Consider the following 13,888-nt stretch of genomic DNA (forward strand, 5'->3'; position numbering starts at 1 on the left):
TCTGCATCTTTGCCACGTCATACACAAGGGCTAGTGCCAAGCGGAAATGAATGCTGAAGGCAGCCACAGTGTTCAGCTCAATGATGTAGCGCAGCCTCATTCAAAACTATAGTAGAGAAGACCATTGCAGGTTATTTCACTGTGGGGATTCCGAGGGACCATCTCTAGCTGTGTTGGCTTTTACTTGGTAAGTAGCTGCCAGGTGGCTAACTGCTTAGCTAACGCTAAATTTATCATTTGGTATGAAATGTGAGGATACAGCTCCGACACTAACTCGGCTGTATAAGTTTTCTTACATGAAGGTAGCCTCGTGTAGACGTTTAACAGTATAGGAGAAACACTGTTTACATACGCCTGTATTTTGCCGGGTTAGTTGGCAAAGTATGTTTCAATAACCCAAGTTTCGTTTGGCTAGCTAACGTCACATTAGTTAGCTAAAGCATTGTGGTCGCTGTACTGTAATTTGTTTTAGTGAACATGGGCAGTTTGCCCTCATTTCTTTGCCGTGCTCAACCGGGAAACGATTACGCTTGTAAAAGTGTAATGTTTTATGGTGCTGCCATGGAAACAAGATTTAGGACGCCTGTGGTAGAAGTAGGAAACTCTGTCGCAGAAAGTCTCAGAGTGACTCCCATCAGCAACAGCGACAGTGTTACCTTCTTCCCTTGCTCTGTAAAGCCCTCTCATATTACATATCCTGGTCAGGCCCCGGGAGAACAGATCATGAATCATCAGGAAACGTATCATTATCTGTACGCGGGTGTGTCAGCTGGTTTGTCAACCTCCGAAGCATACCTGTGAACCCTGAGGAAACGTTTTAACAAGTGAAACTGTCAGGTCAAAGTTCTGTATGACCAGAGCACACGCTCTTTCAGTCCAGGCTGATTTTTATGACTTGTATCAATTCATTAGCCAAATAAGTTGGGTACTGCCTTGTCCACATACTTCTTTGGGTGTGTGTCCCTGAACTCATCTCTCTGTGCATGTTTTCCATTCAGAGATTTTGGTATGCTGCTGGACGAGACTCCACTTTTTGAGCCCTCTCTGCTTCGGGAGCTAGACTGGAGCAGCAACACTGCCTCATTCTCTCCCCCAATCTCACCATGCAATCCAGGGGAAGGCCTGGTGCTGAGGCCACTCTGTATGGCAGATTTCAACAGAGGTGAGTCTGTACAGCATAAACCACACCAGTATGTTTTTTTTTTTCTTGGGGTATAATATGAAACATCTCAGAAATTCCCAGGAGATGGGTTAAAATTCAGAAATTTTCACTAACTCTTTATTCTTTTTCGTTCCAGGATTTTTCAAGGTTTTATCTCAGCTCACCAAGACAGGCGATGTCACACCCGAGCAGTTCACTAGTAAGTCATACTTGTCTTATAAATATTCTAAAAGTGAGATAATTAAGTTTGGAACATAAACTGTTAACTGAGTGTCATTTTGAATGACACTCAGTTAACAGTGAATGACTAATTTTCAATTTAACACAACTATTGTTGTGTCTTAGACAGCAGATCATATATATTTAAAGAAATATCCTAGAAAACAAACTAATTAAAGTATGAGTGATGATTCATAAACACACATTTTGTTTATTTTTTGACAGAGAATTTTGAGCACATGAAGAAGACTGGAGATTACTATGTCATCGTGGTGGAGGATACAAATCTGAGTCAGATCGTGGCCACGGCAACACTGATCACTGAACACAAATTCATCCACTCCTGTGCCAAAGTACAGTATACCCTACACAAATTTGTGTATATTCAAGTACACAACTGTTTGTTTGTTTTTTTCTCCCTGTGTTTTCCTTATCACCAGTTACGTAAAAAAAGTTACTGATTAATGTAGTGGTAATTACAACACTAATATTTAATTATTAACCCAGTATATGGTCATTAAACTGGTTAATAATTATTTAATTTATCAAATCAAAATGCGCTCTTATTTCCTTTACTAGGAAAGCTCAGCTTACATTGTAGAGATACATATATGTTTATTAATCTTGACAATTAGAAAATTAAAATCATATTTATTTGTAGAGAGGCCGGGTGGAGGAGGTCGTCGTCAGCGATGTGTGCCGAGGGAAGCAGCTGGGCAAACTGTGAGTCAAGACACGGCTTTGGCTTGTCTTTAATATTTCACATATTGCCCAACATATCAAAAGACAGTTCTATATTTTGAATAGTTTATATCTTGTGATTTCTGCTTTTAAAACTTTTCACTTCTCTTCTTTATCCCAACAGATTAGTCTCGGTTCTTACTCTTCTCAGCAAAAAACTGAATTGCTATAAAATCACTCTTGAATGTGCACCCAAAAACGTGGCTTTTTACCAGAAGTTTGGCTACTCTGCGTCAGACGAGACCTACATGCAGTGTCGATTTTTTGACTGAGAACGGAAGTTTAAAAAAAAGAACAACAAAAATCTGTTTTGGGAAAAACGGACTGTACCTTTGCACGCCCGGTGATAATCAGAACTTGCAGAATGTCTTAAGAACTGGAGCTTCCCGTGGATGAGGTTGCTGTTGTGTCACAGCTGAGTCATCCATGAACACTTATCATGATTTCAGCACACTTGAGTAAACATTTACAAATGTTCAAGCTCAGTGCAACACAATCCCTTGTCCCTTTGGTAACCGTGGCTACCTCACCAGGGTGGACCTGACATCTCATCATCTAGAAAAGAAAAATACTATTTTCTTTCTTTAAATTGCTTAAAGTTTTTCTTTTCCATGTACCAGTGAAAGAACAGTTTATATATGTGACTTCCATGCAACTGTAAGTAATGACAGCTATGTGGGAGATCAGGATGATACCAAATGAAGTTATATTACTTATTATGTAAGTAAAACAATCTACAGGTAACAGACAACTCTACAAGGCAACTTCAAAACCAAATATGCTTTAAGAATTAATTGTAGATTGTGATTGAACTGACAGACGGCTGCCAGAAAACTAAACTTGTTTAGAACAAAAGATTTGTTTTACTTTTTTTGTTTTGTTTAATCCTACTTGGTACAAGATGCAGTGTCATATAGATTATGTGTAGCTGGGTAACTAATCAAATTTAAATTACAAGAACTACAATGAAGACTGTTATAAAGTTTCACATTAAGTGAGGAAAAATATTTTGAGGTACTGGTAAGTTGTTAACATGCTGTTAAGTTTTGACTTAAGTTGCCAAATGGGATTAGCATTTAACGGTTTTTGTAATGGGAAGTGGGTAAAAATGATTCTTCTAAATTAACTCTTATTTAAGCTTTTCTAGTTAAGTTTTATAATTATTCTTTTATCCTGGAGAGAGGGGGCACATATTTAATGTAATTTATTTCAAAACGTGTAGTCAAATAAAATCATCTTTGGCCTAAGGTCGTTTGTTTTTTTTTGCTTTTTTATTTCTACAAAAAAGGCAGCTCCATGTTTTAACTAAAGACTTGATTTGAGATATTTGGAGTGTTGTTTTTGGAGGTCAGGATGGTGGTGGAATTCAAAAACGTTGGTATGCTGTGGTTGAGGTGGTGTCCGATTCTCCAGTGTCTTGAAGTGAAGTCTTTGGGCAAGATGCTGAAATTGGTTGTAGGTGTGGCACTGTCCCACTGTTAGTCCAGTGTTGGAGTGGCAACCTGTTCAAAGGTGCATTTCTCACCCAGTCAGCTGGGATAAATGAAATCAGTTTATCCTCAGTTAAAACTGATTTTGTATCATGAAGAAACAGCCCATACTCTTCTCACTTGAGATTAATGTATCAGGTCTAGTCAATCAGAGGAAATGATACTAAAATGGGGATTTAGCTTCCATCATGCTCTTAATGCAATATTGTTTCAACATTGCTGATGTTTAATTATCGAGCATCACTATAGAGTGACCTACAGTAACTATTGTTGCGGAATCTTAAATGTGACTTATTATTGGCAATCTAATAAAAGCAGTGAAGAGCAGAAATGAGGACGCAGCTGAACAGGACTCAGGACTTTATTAAGCAGTGAGTTTTCTATTCCTTACTATCCCATATTAAGTCTGATATTAGTCCATAACCCTATTACTCCCGAAATAAAGGCGTAGCTATTCCTCTTCTCATGTCCTTAACTGGGAAATATCTTGGCTACTTTCCCTTTTGCCAACTTTCCCCACCTGTTCGTCTACACAAATTCAAGTATCGAAAGTGCATTATTGCAATACTGTCCCGCTGCAAATGCAAAATGCTTTAAATACTATAAAACTGCAAAAAAGAAAAAGTCCCCCATCAGTGCATACAGCTCAAGAAAAAAAGAAAGAAAGGAGTTATCAAATTGTTCCCAGTCCCCTTTAGTACTCCATGTCTCAGACATGAGTAGTTCCTGTCCTGGCCCGATCCCTTCCCCTTAGAAAAAGTTCAAATATTTACATTTTTAATCCCATTAAAAATGAAAAAGAAAGAAAGAAAAGAATCGAGTGCACTCTGCCACACAGCAAACATTATCAGCAAAGCTCATCCGTTCTGTGCAGCTGTGACCTGCATCCCTCCAAAATCTTCATCTTCCTCCAGGCTGCGTTTGCGGCTTCCTATTATAGAAAAGAAAATGAACAATCACAAAATGGCAACACAAAGTCCGTCGCCTATAATCTCCAAACGTGAACACTGTCGCCTGTGGAAAGTGAAATCGCTGGGATTCAGACCAATAAATTATAACTGAGGGAAATTATGAGTCAGTCCTAGACCTACACATGCCTGAATGTTATGTGTTTAATAGTAATAAAGTCCCAAAGAAAATATGAATGCTATCAGTTGAGAATGAGTCACAATGGAGCTAGCTTTTTTTTTTTCTAATGAAAGCCTTCTTTAAAGTCAAACATCATATCAAGCAGCGTTTTACAAATGAGTAACCCACCATTACCACATCACCAGTTAATGATCCTGAGAAAGTCTGATAATGGATGCCAAAATGGCACAATGGACCCATCGACACTGCTTTGAATTCTCTTTAACATGAAATATTTTTTTTATTATTTCCGCTGTGCTAAAGCTGTAACCAAATGCTTTACCTGCATTGGTTTAGTAATAACAAGAAATAATGGGACGTGTCTCTCTTTCCAAAACTGGGTACGTTAAATACAAACCTGGCATCCCAGCTTGTAGTGAGAACGGCCTGTCCAACTGCACCGACATCCTTTTAATGGTCAGTTTGGCTAGGTAGATTGCTTCATATTCCTTTGAAAGAAAATCAAATTTAAATACAGCTGTAAAAATCACAGGAATGACAACAGCTACACAGTCATGCCTGAAGCTCCGACTGCTTGTCTCTTGGCTGACTTCTTACACGCTCAGTTAATTACTTAATGAAGCTCAAAAACTTTACAGTGGCAGTATTCGTGAGCCCATGCCACAATTTCTGTTTTGAGTTAATGGAGTAAAAAAAATAACTGTGTGATAACACATTTACTTTAATTTGAAAACACAACAAGTACACGTGCCAACTAAATTAGCAAGCCACTTGTGTGGCCAGCCAAGACAGACTAAAGAGAGATGATATATGGTAGGAAACATGGGAAAATCATTTCTGCAGCCTCGAATAAGAAAACACAAGAAAGCAAAAACAGCAAAATGAACCAGTATAACAACACAGGCTGTAGTGATTCTGTATTTCTTCTGTGTATGCAACTTTTTATCCAATGCCATCATATAAATGTTGCCTTTCTTTCAAAGGAAAATGAAGGGGGCACAGTGAATCTGCTGTAGTAGCAATATTATTAATACAGACCAATTACAGTCATGTGCAGACAGTATGATTATTAGGGTATTAGGATATTCTAAAAGGTTAAAATATGAGCTTACCTGTAGCTGATGCACAAAGCCCACATTGGGATTAATGCAAAACCTCCTCTCCTGAACATGGCTGAATGCTTCCCTACAGAGTGAAATAGGAAAAACATGAAACCTCTGCAAGCAACACTGGCTGTATCCCAATTCAGGGTCTGCAGCCTTAAAGTACGCAGCCTCAACGATCCTCAAGGGCCACGTACTCAAAGACCGCTAAGGCTGGAAGTGCGAGGCTTGTGAAATGGGACGGTCTACCCTTATTAAACATTTGCACATAAATAAGTGACATAATATTCAGTACTTACTTAAAGTTTACTCTTCGGGCGCCCCCCCCATCTGCCGTTTTTTTTCGGCAAAATTATCCACACCCACTGCCGCGCTATGCATTCTGGGATATGTTGGGCCACGAAGTCTACACTGCCACAGCCTTAAAATTCAGGGAAATGAAGGACGCATTTCAGGGCCGCATTTCGAGCAGCCTTTGAATTGGGACAGCCTTCGGCGCGCCGCTGTGACGTAATCGGCCTTGAAATGCGTACTTTAAGGCTGCAGACCCTGAATTGGGATACAGCCAGTGTCTCTACCAGCAACTGCTTCCTGTGCTTCTATCCAGTATATTTATATATTATAACAATTATGCTGCAGTCCACTTACATCCAATTAATAAAGTCAGCTTAGTTTTACAATGTGCAGAAATTGTAAGCAATACATTGTTGTGAGGAAAAAACACTCACCTGTATTTCATACCGAATGTTTCCATAAGATATGCAATCACTAAGGCAGCACTGAAAGAACAAATAAAAGTAAACTTGGTTACTTAAGTGGTACAAAAGGTGCATCAGTTCATGTAATATATTTCCCTCAAGCCACGTTAGAGAGTTAGACAAAGAAATAATGGACTAATTAAATTGTGGCAGAGCTGGAGCCCACATAAGTTAACTTTGGGCAAGATCCAGGGTAAGTCATGCTAAGGTTGTCCATTAATAATAGGACTTGCATGGACACTCAGGAAGAGCATTATTTAACTTTTAAAGGCATGTCATGATGTCAAGGCAACATAGGTGTATAGTACAGTGAAATGTCTTGAGTCACCCTTCTTTATATTTTGACAGAATAATGGAAAAATCTTTGGGCTTCTTGAAGGACGCGCCAAAGCTCTTTGTTGGATGTTAACTGCCTTTTGTTGGGTTCCATCAAGATGATCTTACACTGCCTCAATAAAACTGAGCTCCGGGCTTTGGAGAAGGCCGATCCATGACTGATATTTTTCCACTGCGATTTTTTTTTCTGTCCAGGTATATATTTTTACTGCACTGACAATGTGTTTGGAATCATTGACGTACTAAAAAAAATGAAGATGCTACAAATCAGACACTTTCCAGATGGTATTGCATGACAGCAAATATCAGCTGTGGTAACACCACATACTAGATTTGACAGTTTTACACAATATTCCTTCCTTCCTGTCACAATACGAAAGGGAATTTGTGTCTCTGGCTGGAATTGAACTGCTGACCTTTTGTGTAACCCACTACACCAGTAGTTCCCAAACTACCGTACGCGTACCCTCGGGGGTACGCAAGTGGCTGTAGGGGGTACGCGTGGGTTGGGGTTGGAGTGGGGATCAAAAGTTTTAAAAGCCGAAATTTGCGCTAATGCAGTTTTTTTTGCCTGTCAAATACATGACTATATACCACCCTCTGGTGTTCAGCAAAAAAATAGCTCTGACAAAATACATGGGCGTGATTTGCCCAAATGACTGACACCTAACAGTTGAAGTTGCCTCCAAGCATTCAGTGCAGCGCGAAAATGGACAAGTGGTTAACAAGAAAAAAAGGCCCTACCACAGAGACACCAGCCACAACAACCAATAAGCTCATATCTGAAGATGCATTTTCCAGTGACCGCACAGGTGATTGTTCAACAACAATGTGTTCGTCAGATTTGGATGCTAGCAGTGCTAGCAGGGATGTATCTGTGGTTACTAGCCAAGTGGCTAGCATAGCTGGAGCCAGCCATGTGGAAAGTGATGAAGTGTCTGATGCGGAGCGTCAAAGTGGGAGAAAGCATGACAGCACGGACTGTAACACAACCTCATCAAAGAAGCGCAAATATGATGACAATTATATTTCGCTGGGGTTTACGTGTATAAATATTGGTGGATTTCCCCGGCCACAGTGTGTTATTTGTGCAAAAGTATTGTCTCAGAACTCAATGAAACCTTCACTTTTGCGCAGACATTTAGAGACAAATCATCCCCATTTGAAAAATAAACCAAGGGAATATTTTGAGCGACAGCTAAAATAACTTTCAACAAGTAAAACCTGCATTCAGGTGCCAGATCTTATGAATAAAAACAGACTACAAGCATCTTACATGGTCAGTTACAGAGTGGCTAAAAACAACAAACCCCACACTATTGTGGAGGACCTCATTCTCCCTGCTGCTTTAGATATGGTAGGGACAATGTTGGGGGAAAAGGCAAAAAAGACGATACAGTCCATTCCATCATCAAACAATACTGTCTTACGGCGCATCAATGCAATGTCAGAAAATGTTTTACAGCAGCTACTTCTGCGCATACGCCACAGTGAATGTTATGCAATACAGCTAGATGAGTCCACGGATGTGGCTGGCCTGGCGCATCTTCTCGTATATGTGCGCTACATTCATGAAGGAACCATCAAGGAGGACATGCTGTTCTGTAAACCGCTGGAACAAAGGACAACTGCCGCAGATATTTTTCAAAAGCTGGACACATTCATGAACACACATGGACTCGTGTGGGACAGATGTGTTGGCATCTGTACTGATGGCGCACGGGCCATGACTGGGAGACATGGAGGTGTGGTTTCGCGTGTGCAAGCAGTCGCGCCAGATGCCTCCTGGGTACACTGCAGCATCCACCGAGAGGCTCTTGCTGCAAAGGGAATACCTGTCCGTTTGAAACATGTTTTGGACACGAGTGTAAAAATGGTTAACTTTGTGAAAGCCAGGCCGCTGAACTCCCGCTTATTTGCTGCGTTGTGCAATGAGATGGGCAGCGAGCATGAGACATTATTACTCCACACAGAGGTTCGCTGGCTATCTAGAGGGAAAGTGCTGACCCGTTTCTTTGAGTTGAGGGATGAACTTAAAGTTTTCTTCAGTAACCATCCCTTTGAGCTGTCTGAACATTTGCATGATGAAGAGTACCTTACCTGCCTGGCTTATCTGTGTGATATATTTTCTCGTCTGAACGAGCTCAATCTCGGATTACAAGGCGTTTCTGCAACTATATTCAATGTTCAAGATAAAGTTGAGGCCATGATAAAGAAGTTAAACCTTTGGAAGAACTGCTTGGATACAAACAACACTGAAGTCTTTCCTGTGCTGCATGATTTTCTGTGCTCTAATGATCTCACACTATCTAAAAGTGTAAAGCGCGAATGTAACGTGCACCTTGAGGAGCTGGCGGTGCAGTTACGCCGATACTTCCCAGAGACGGACGGCTCAAATGATTGGATACGTCACCCGTTCACCGCCGTGCCTACTTCGTTATCACCGTCTGACCAGGAGAGCCTAATTGAAATCGCCACAGATGGATCTCTAAAAGTTGAACACGCTCAAAAGAACCTGGCGGATTTCTGGATAGGGCTGCGCACTGAACAGCCCGCGCTGGCTAAGCGCGCTGTCAAGACTGATGCCTTTCGCCACCACATACTTATGCGAAAAGGGATTTTCTGCTTTAACAAACATGAAAAAAAAATACAGAGCAAGACTTTGTGTGGAAAACGATTTAAGACTCAGCCTTTCCCAAATTGAGCCAAACATTGAAGAGCTGTGTGCCTCTGCTCAAGCACATCCATCACATTAAATAAAGTTCTGTTTAATGAAAGTTCATGGCCTTTATGCTCTCGACAAAAAAGTGAATTCTAATAAATCCTTTGATACACTGCTAGTATTAAGTAGTAAAGTTTGTTATTAAAACTCTGTCATTACTAAAAAATATTGATAAATTCATTTGGTGGTGAGAAATAATCGACTGTGCAGTATTTATCTTTATGCATGCGATATTGCAATGTATTTATAGACACTAATTAAGAGTCGTTCGTAGTAGGGGGTATGCGGCTGAGGGTGACATGTCTCAAGGGGTACGTGGCTGGAAAAAGTTTGGGAAGCACTGCACTACACTATACAACCACTGCTAGATGGTACTGCATGACAGATGAAAATCTGACAGTATTTTTCTGTGTTCATAATCCCACCAAGGTCCTCAAGACCACTGGCTGAAATACAACCCCAAACCATTACAGAGCCTTCACTGTGTTTCAGAAATGGCTGTAGACACTCGCTTTTGCATTGCTCATCTGACCACCTCCAGAATTTGAACCAAAAATATCAAAATTGGACCTGCTGACACTGATTTTCAGTCCAGTTCTTGTGTAATTTTTCTCTCTTAAAAATTACCTTAAACAAAAAAAAAAAAATTCTTCTGAAATTGATGAGGTTGATGGGCTGGACTAAAAAGGAGTAAAGAAAAGCAGCCAGTTGCCAAAGAGGAAGTTTGAGAGACCATGAGAACTATTTCTCAAATCAAACAAAAAAAGAAGTCAAGATCAGTGGAAGCAAAATATAAGAAAATGAAGGGTTGCTCAAGACTTTCGCAAAACTTTATCCTACATGCAATTTGCTCTGTAAACTGAAAAAATATCACATATAACACTCGCCTAAACAAAAACAGTGCATGAGCCAATCATATTTTAGAATTTCACAGCTTTGGCAGTACAGTACATGATGCCCTTTAATGCACGAGGTGAAATTACAGCATACAGAACAAATGTAGGCTCACCTTCTTGATATCCCTGCATTACCATGAACCAGTACTTTTCCTGAAAGAGCAAGGAAACAGAAGATTGTTAATAAAATGCCTTACACTGTAGGCAATAGAAACGGGAAAGGCATGCATCTTTACCTTCTGTTGCTAAGCAGCCATCAATGAATTCTTTAGTCTGTAAAAAGGAAAATGTAATTTTATTGTAAACGCCACACCTTTCAGCGAAAGAGCGCTTTCCCAGACAACACGCCCCACCTCTTTACTCACCATAGGAAAAAAGCGGATTATATTTTCCACTGGATTGTCAGCAATATCTAACACAAGGTACCTGCAAGAAAACGCATGATGAAATAAAACTCCCTGTTTCAGAAACGTACCAATGTTGCGCAAAGATCACAGAAGCCCTTACTTACCTAAACATGTGAGGGAAATTAGGTTTGATAAAATTGGCTTCAATGTCTTGGCGGACGCACACAATGTGCGTTATGCCGTGTCTTTCGAGAATTGGCAGCTAGACATAGAGAAATAAGTAAAATGAGGGTTGAATGCATTCATTTTATTTGTGTCTCCATATCCAAGAGAAATCAATGAAATCAGTCCTCCAGCAACTACCTTGCTTTTCATCGCAGAAGAGTAGGGACCTAAAAACAGTCCTGGTAAAATCTCCTGAATAGAAAAATACAGCAAACATTAACACAACACAGGCACCAACATTTCTTCATCTTTAACAAAGAATTTTATATCTGGACACTGACATTTTACTGTGATCACTAGAAGTTTACACACACTCATCAAGGGCATGAATCATGGTAATTATGAGCTTTTAATGAGTTCTTGGGATGGTTAAAAAAACAAACAAAAAGAATTGAGTGAACAAGAATTAATTATAATTTTGGATTTTCCACAGTTCCACACAAAGTCAAAAATATACATACACCCAACTAATCTTTGGTTAAATGTCCCTTATCAATGTATACCTTGACTGGATGCTTTTGGTAGCCATCATCAAGCTTCTGGTAAATTTTTTCCTGGATATTTGGCTGCTCTTCTTGGCAGAATGCATAGAGTTCATTTAAATTTCCTGGCACGAACTCTGCTTTTAAGCACTTAATTTTACATTAGGTTGAATTTGAGGCTTTGGGAACGCAATTCGAGAAGCTTAAAGTTAGCTTGCTTTATACATTTAACAGCCCTGATGTGTGTTTGAGATCACTGTCCTGCCGGAAAACCCAATGGCGTTGAAGTTTTAACCAGCTAGCTGTTGATGATTCTGAGGGTATTCCTCCTCCTCGATTACTCCATCCACTAACAGTACTACTGGTAGCAAAACAGCCTCAAAGCATGATGCTACAACAACCGTGTTTGACAGCTGGTGCAGTTTTCTTAGGTTTGAAAGCCTCTGCTTTACTTCTGCAAACACACCTCCTGCTATTGTGGCCAGATAGCTAAATCTTTGTTGTCTGTCAATAAAACCTTTCTCCAGGGGGCATTTGGCTTGTCCATGATGGCAGCGACAAATTGTTCAGTCAAGTTCATGGCAGGCTTGAGCCTTGATGGTTCCTGGGTTAATCCTGAACATCCTAACCAATTATCTCTCATTTTAGGGTGACAGTTCGGGCAAAAGCAGTGATGAGCAGTCAGACTGGAGCCTCAGGTCATACAGGAGAATCACTTGGGCGATCGCTTTAAAGTCTCTTTGCGCTGGTAAACGACTCCAGCACTGATCACAACGATGAGGGGAAATACCTCCAAAATGCACAAACATTTGACCCAGAGCATACAACTGATTTGCACAAATATAATGTTTTTGATATGCTGCTTAGTGATGGTATTGACTCTGACATTAGTGCTGATGAGCACCAAATGAGAATCGTTAAGGAATCTAAATAAGAAGTGAACTCGATGAAGGAACCTGTTCACCCAAGTCATTACAGATGTATGCACCCATGAGGCGTGTATGTAAACATCTGGTCATAAAATGTACACACATCATCAAAGTAGTACCACGACAGCCAAACAAAGTTGTATTAAAGTTTAAACAGTAACTATAATGATTAAAAATACAATTTGCTGCATTGTTCTGTCTCCAGATTAATGTTTTAAGAACTTTAAAGCCGCATTTACCATAGGAATAGACTAAAGACGTTCAACTGTCAAGATTAAACTTGCCACTATAAACAACAGACTCATCCTTACACACCTGCATATCTCGTCTCATCGGATACGCCCAATCCTGGAAAAAAATGGGAATTTGAAACCAATGTTAAAAGATGTGGCAAGTGTTCCTACCATTAAACGACAGCTGAATGCTAGTTTACTTTATGCACGCTGATTGCTAATGCTAGTAGGCTACTCAGTGCCGAAACGCCGCAAAAGACTAATTAAAAGACAATTTTGAGAATGGCTCTCACATTATCACACATTACATTAACACGCCACCCTCCCAAAAACTACTACACACACACACATATATCGCCCTCTCTACATTGTTCCCTGCCAGAAAGTAAAACTAGCGTGGAGGCTAGCTCAAATTAGCTGGTCAGACAGACACAGTGGACATGTTGGCTAATACAGGATCTCACCAGAAGGTCCTCCTTGGTATCGGGCAGAGACGGAAACTGAAGTTTGTTGTCCTCGTCCATCCTGCTGACCATTCGGCCACCGCCGGCCCGACTTCGCGCGCGGTATCGATGTTTCCTCGCGGCGGGGTTAGCTGAACAAACGGTACAATTTGTTTTGAGGCTCCACATGCATGTCCGCCATACTGCTCGGTCACATGCGTCACGTGATCCCGAAGGAGCTGGCCGACAGACGCGTGGAGAAACGGAAAAGAGGAAACAGCGTCGCTTAGCGGTCGTTTTGCGAAGCGCAGAGGTCACAGAGGAGCACCCCCAGTGCCACTGGAAAGGGAATATTTAGATTTGTGAAATTAAGGAGTTAAGATGAAGACGTAGTCCGAGATGTAGTCTACGAGCTTCTGCTCACTGCTTATCGAAGGGCCTTTAAAGCTATTCTTTGAATGTGTCCGAACTGGCTAGGCCAGTCCATAACTAATAATCTAGGTATGATTTTACTGTGATGTCAGTGAGTTTGGGATCATGTCACGACAAAAAATGAATTTCTTGTTGATGAACTTGTTGATGAACTCCAGATGATATTTTCATTGTGGATCAGTATCTGAGAGTATTTTGCTGAGTTTCTAATTCCATTAATTTTGAGAACATTCCCAACAGCACTGGCTGAAATCCATCTCCAAACCAAGACGGAGCCTTCA

General features: G+C 40.5%; 2 protein-coding genes across 4 annotated transcripts; one reads left to right on the forward strand and one right to left on the reverse strand.

Annotated features, from left to right (window-relative positions):
- The first annotated feature begins 14 nt into the window (after positions 1–14).
- gnpnat1 (glucosamine-phosphate N-acetyltransferase 1) lies at positions 15–2,691 on the forward strand. 2 transcript variants are annotated; one of them, XM_086278393.1, is made up of 6 exons: positions 15–187; positions 999–1,162; positions 1,299–1,361; positions 1,607–1,734; positions 2,043–2,104; positions 2,247–2,691. In XM_086278393.1, exons 2-6 carry the CDS (start codon positions 1,009–1,011, stop codon positions 2,392–2,394), a joined length of 555 nt encoding a protein of 184 aa, XP_086134519.1. In that variant the 5' UTR covers positions 15–187; positions 999–1,008; the 3' UTR covers positions 2,395–2,691. The 2 variants fall into 2 exon arrangements, with proteins under 2 accessions (XP_086134519.1, XP_086134597.1); XM_086278471.1 differs by lacking the exon at positions 15–187 and adding an exon at positions 581–837.
- A 1,264-nt stretch (positions 2,692–3,955) lies between these two features.
- Positions 3,956–13,412, reverse strand: styx (serine/threonine/tyrosine interacting protein). Of its 2 annotated transcripts, XM_086278186.1 has the most exons (11): positions 13,197–13,411; positions 12,815–12,847; positions 11,227–11,280; positions 11,028–11,125; positions 10,882–10,942; positions 10,753–10,789; positions 10,630–10,669; positions 6,533–6,583; positions 5,814–5,886; positions 5,099–5,189; positions 3,956–4,543 (listed from the first exon to the last, which is right to left on the reverse strand). In XM_086278186.1, exons 1-11 carry the CDS (start codon positions 13,362–13,364, stop codon positions 4,470–4,472), a joined length of 780 nt encoding a protein of 259 aa, XP_086134312.1. In that variant the 5' UTR covers positions 13,365–13,411; the 3' UTR covers positions 3,956–4,469. The 2 variants fall into 2 exon arrangements, with proteins under 2 accessions (XP_086134312.1, XP_086134392.1); XM_086278266.1 differs by lacking the exon at positions 12,815–12,847 and having other exon boundaries at positions 13,197–13,412.
- Between the last annotated feature and the right edge of the window lie 476 nt (positions 13,413–13,888).

This window comes from Aulonocara sp. 'chitande type north' Nkhata Bay, linkage group LG1, assembly GCF_057382095.1.
Source record: "Aulonocara sp. 'chitande type north' Nkhata Bay isolate Kocher_YH1m ecotype deep benthic linkage group LG1, A_spYH_male_GT1.1, whole genome shotgun sequence".
NCBI classification, from domain to species: domain Eukaryota; kingdom Metazoa; phylum Chordata; class Actinopteri; order Cichliformes; family Cichlidae; genus Aulonocara; species Aulonocara sp. 'chitande type north' Nkhata Bay.

What these genes read in the sequence shown, in the direction of transcription:
- gnpnat1 (XM_086278393.1), top strand. Translation starts at nt 1,009, where the DNA reads ATGCTGCTGGACGAGACTCCACTTTTTGAGCCCTCTCTGCTTCGGGAG. An exon ending in TATGGCAGATTTCAACAGAG is followed by an intron (nt 1,163 to 1,298) that starts GTGAGTCTGTAC and finishes TTTTCGTTCCAG; the next exon opens with GATTTTTCAAGGTTTTATCT. An exon ending in TCATCCACTCCTGTGCCAAA is followed by an intron (nt 1,735 to 2,042) that starts GTACAGTATACC and finishes ATTTATTTGTAG; the next exon opens with AGAGGCCGGGTGGAGGAGGT.
- styx (XM_086278186.1), bottom strand. Translation starts at nt 13,364, where the DNA reads ATGTGGAGCCTCAAAACAAATTGTACCGTTTGTTCAGCTAACCCCGCC. An exon ending in GCTTTGTGCATCAGCTACAG is followed by an intron (nt 5,190 to 5,813) that starts GTAAGCTCATAT and finishes TTTCTTTCAAAG; the next exon opens with GAATATGAAGCAATCTACCT. An exon ending in ACTACAAGCTGGGATGCCAG is followed by an intron (nt 4,544 to 5,098) that starts GTTTGTATTTAA and finishes TTTCTATAATAG; the next exon opens with GAAGCCGCAAACGCAGCCTG.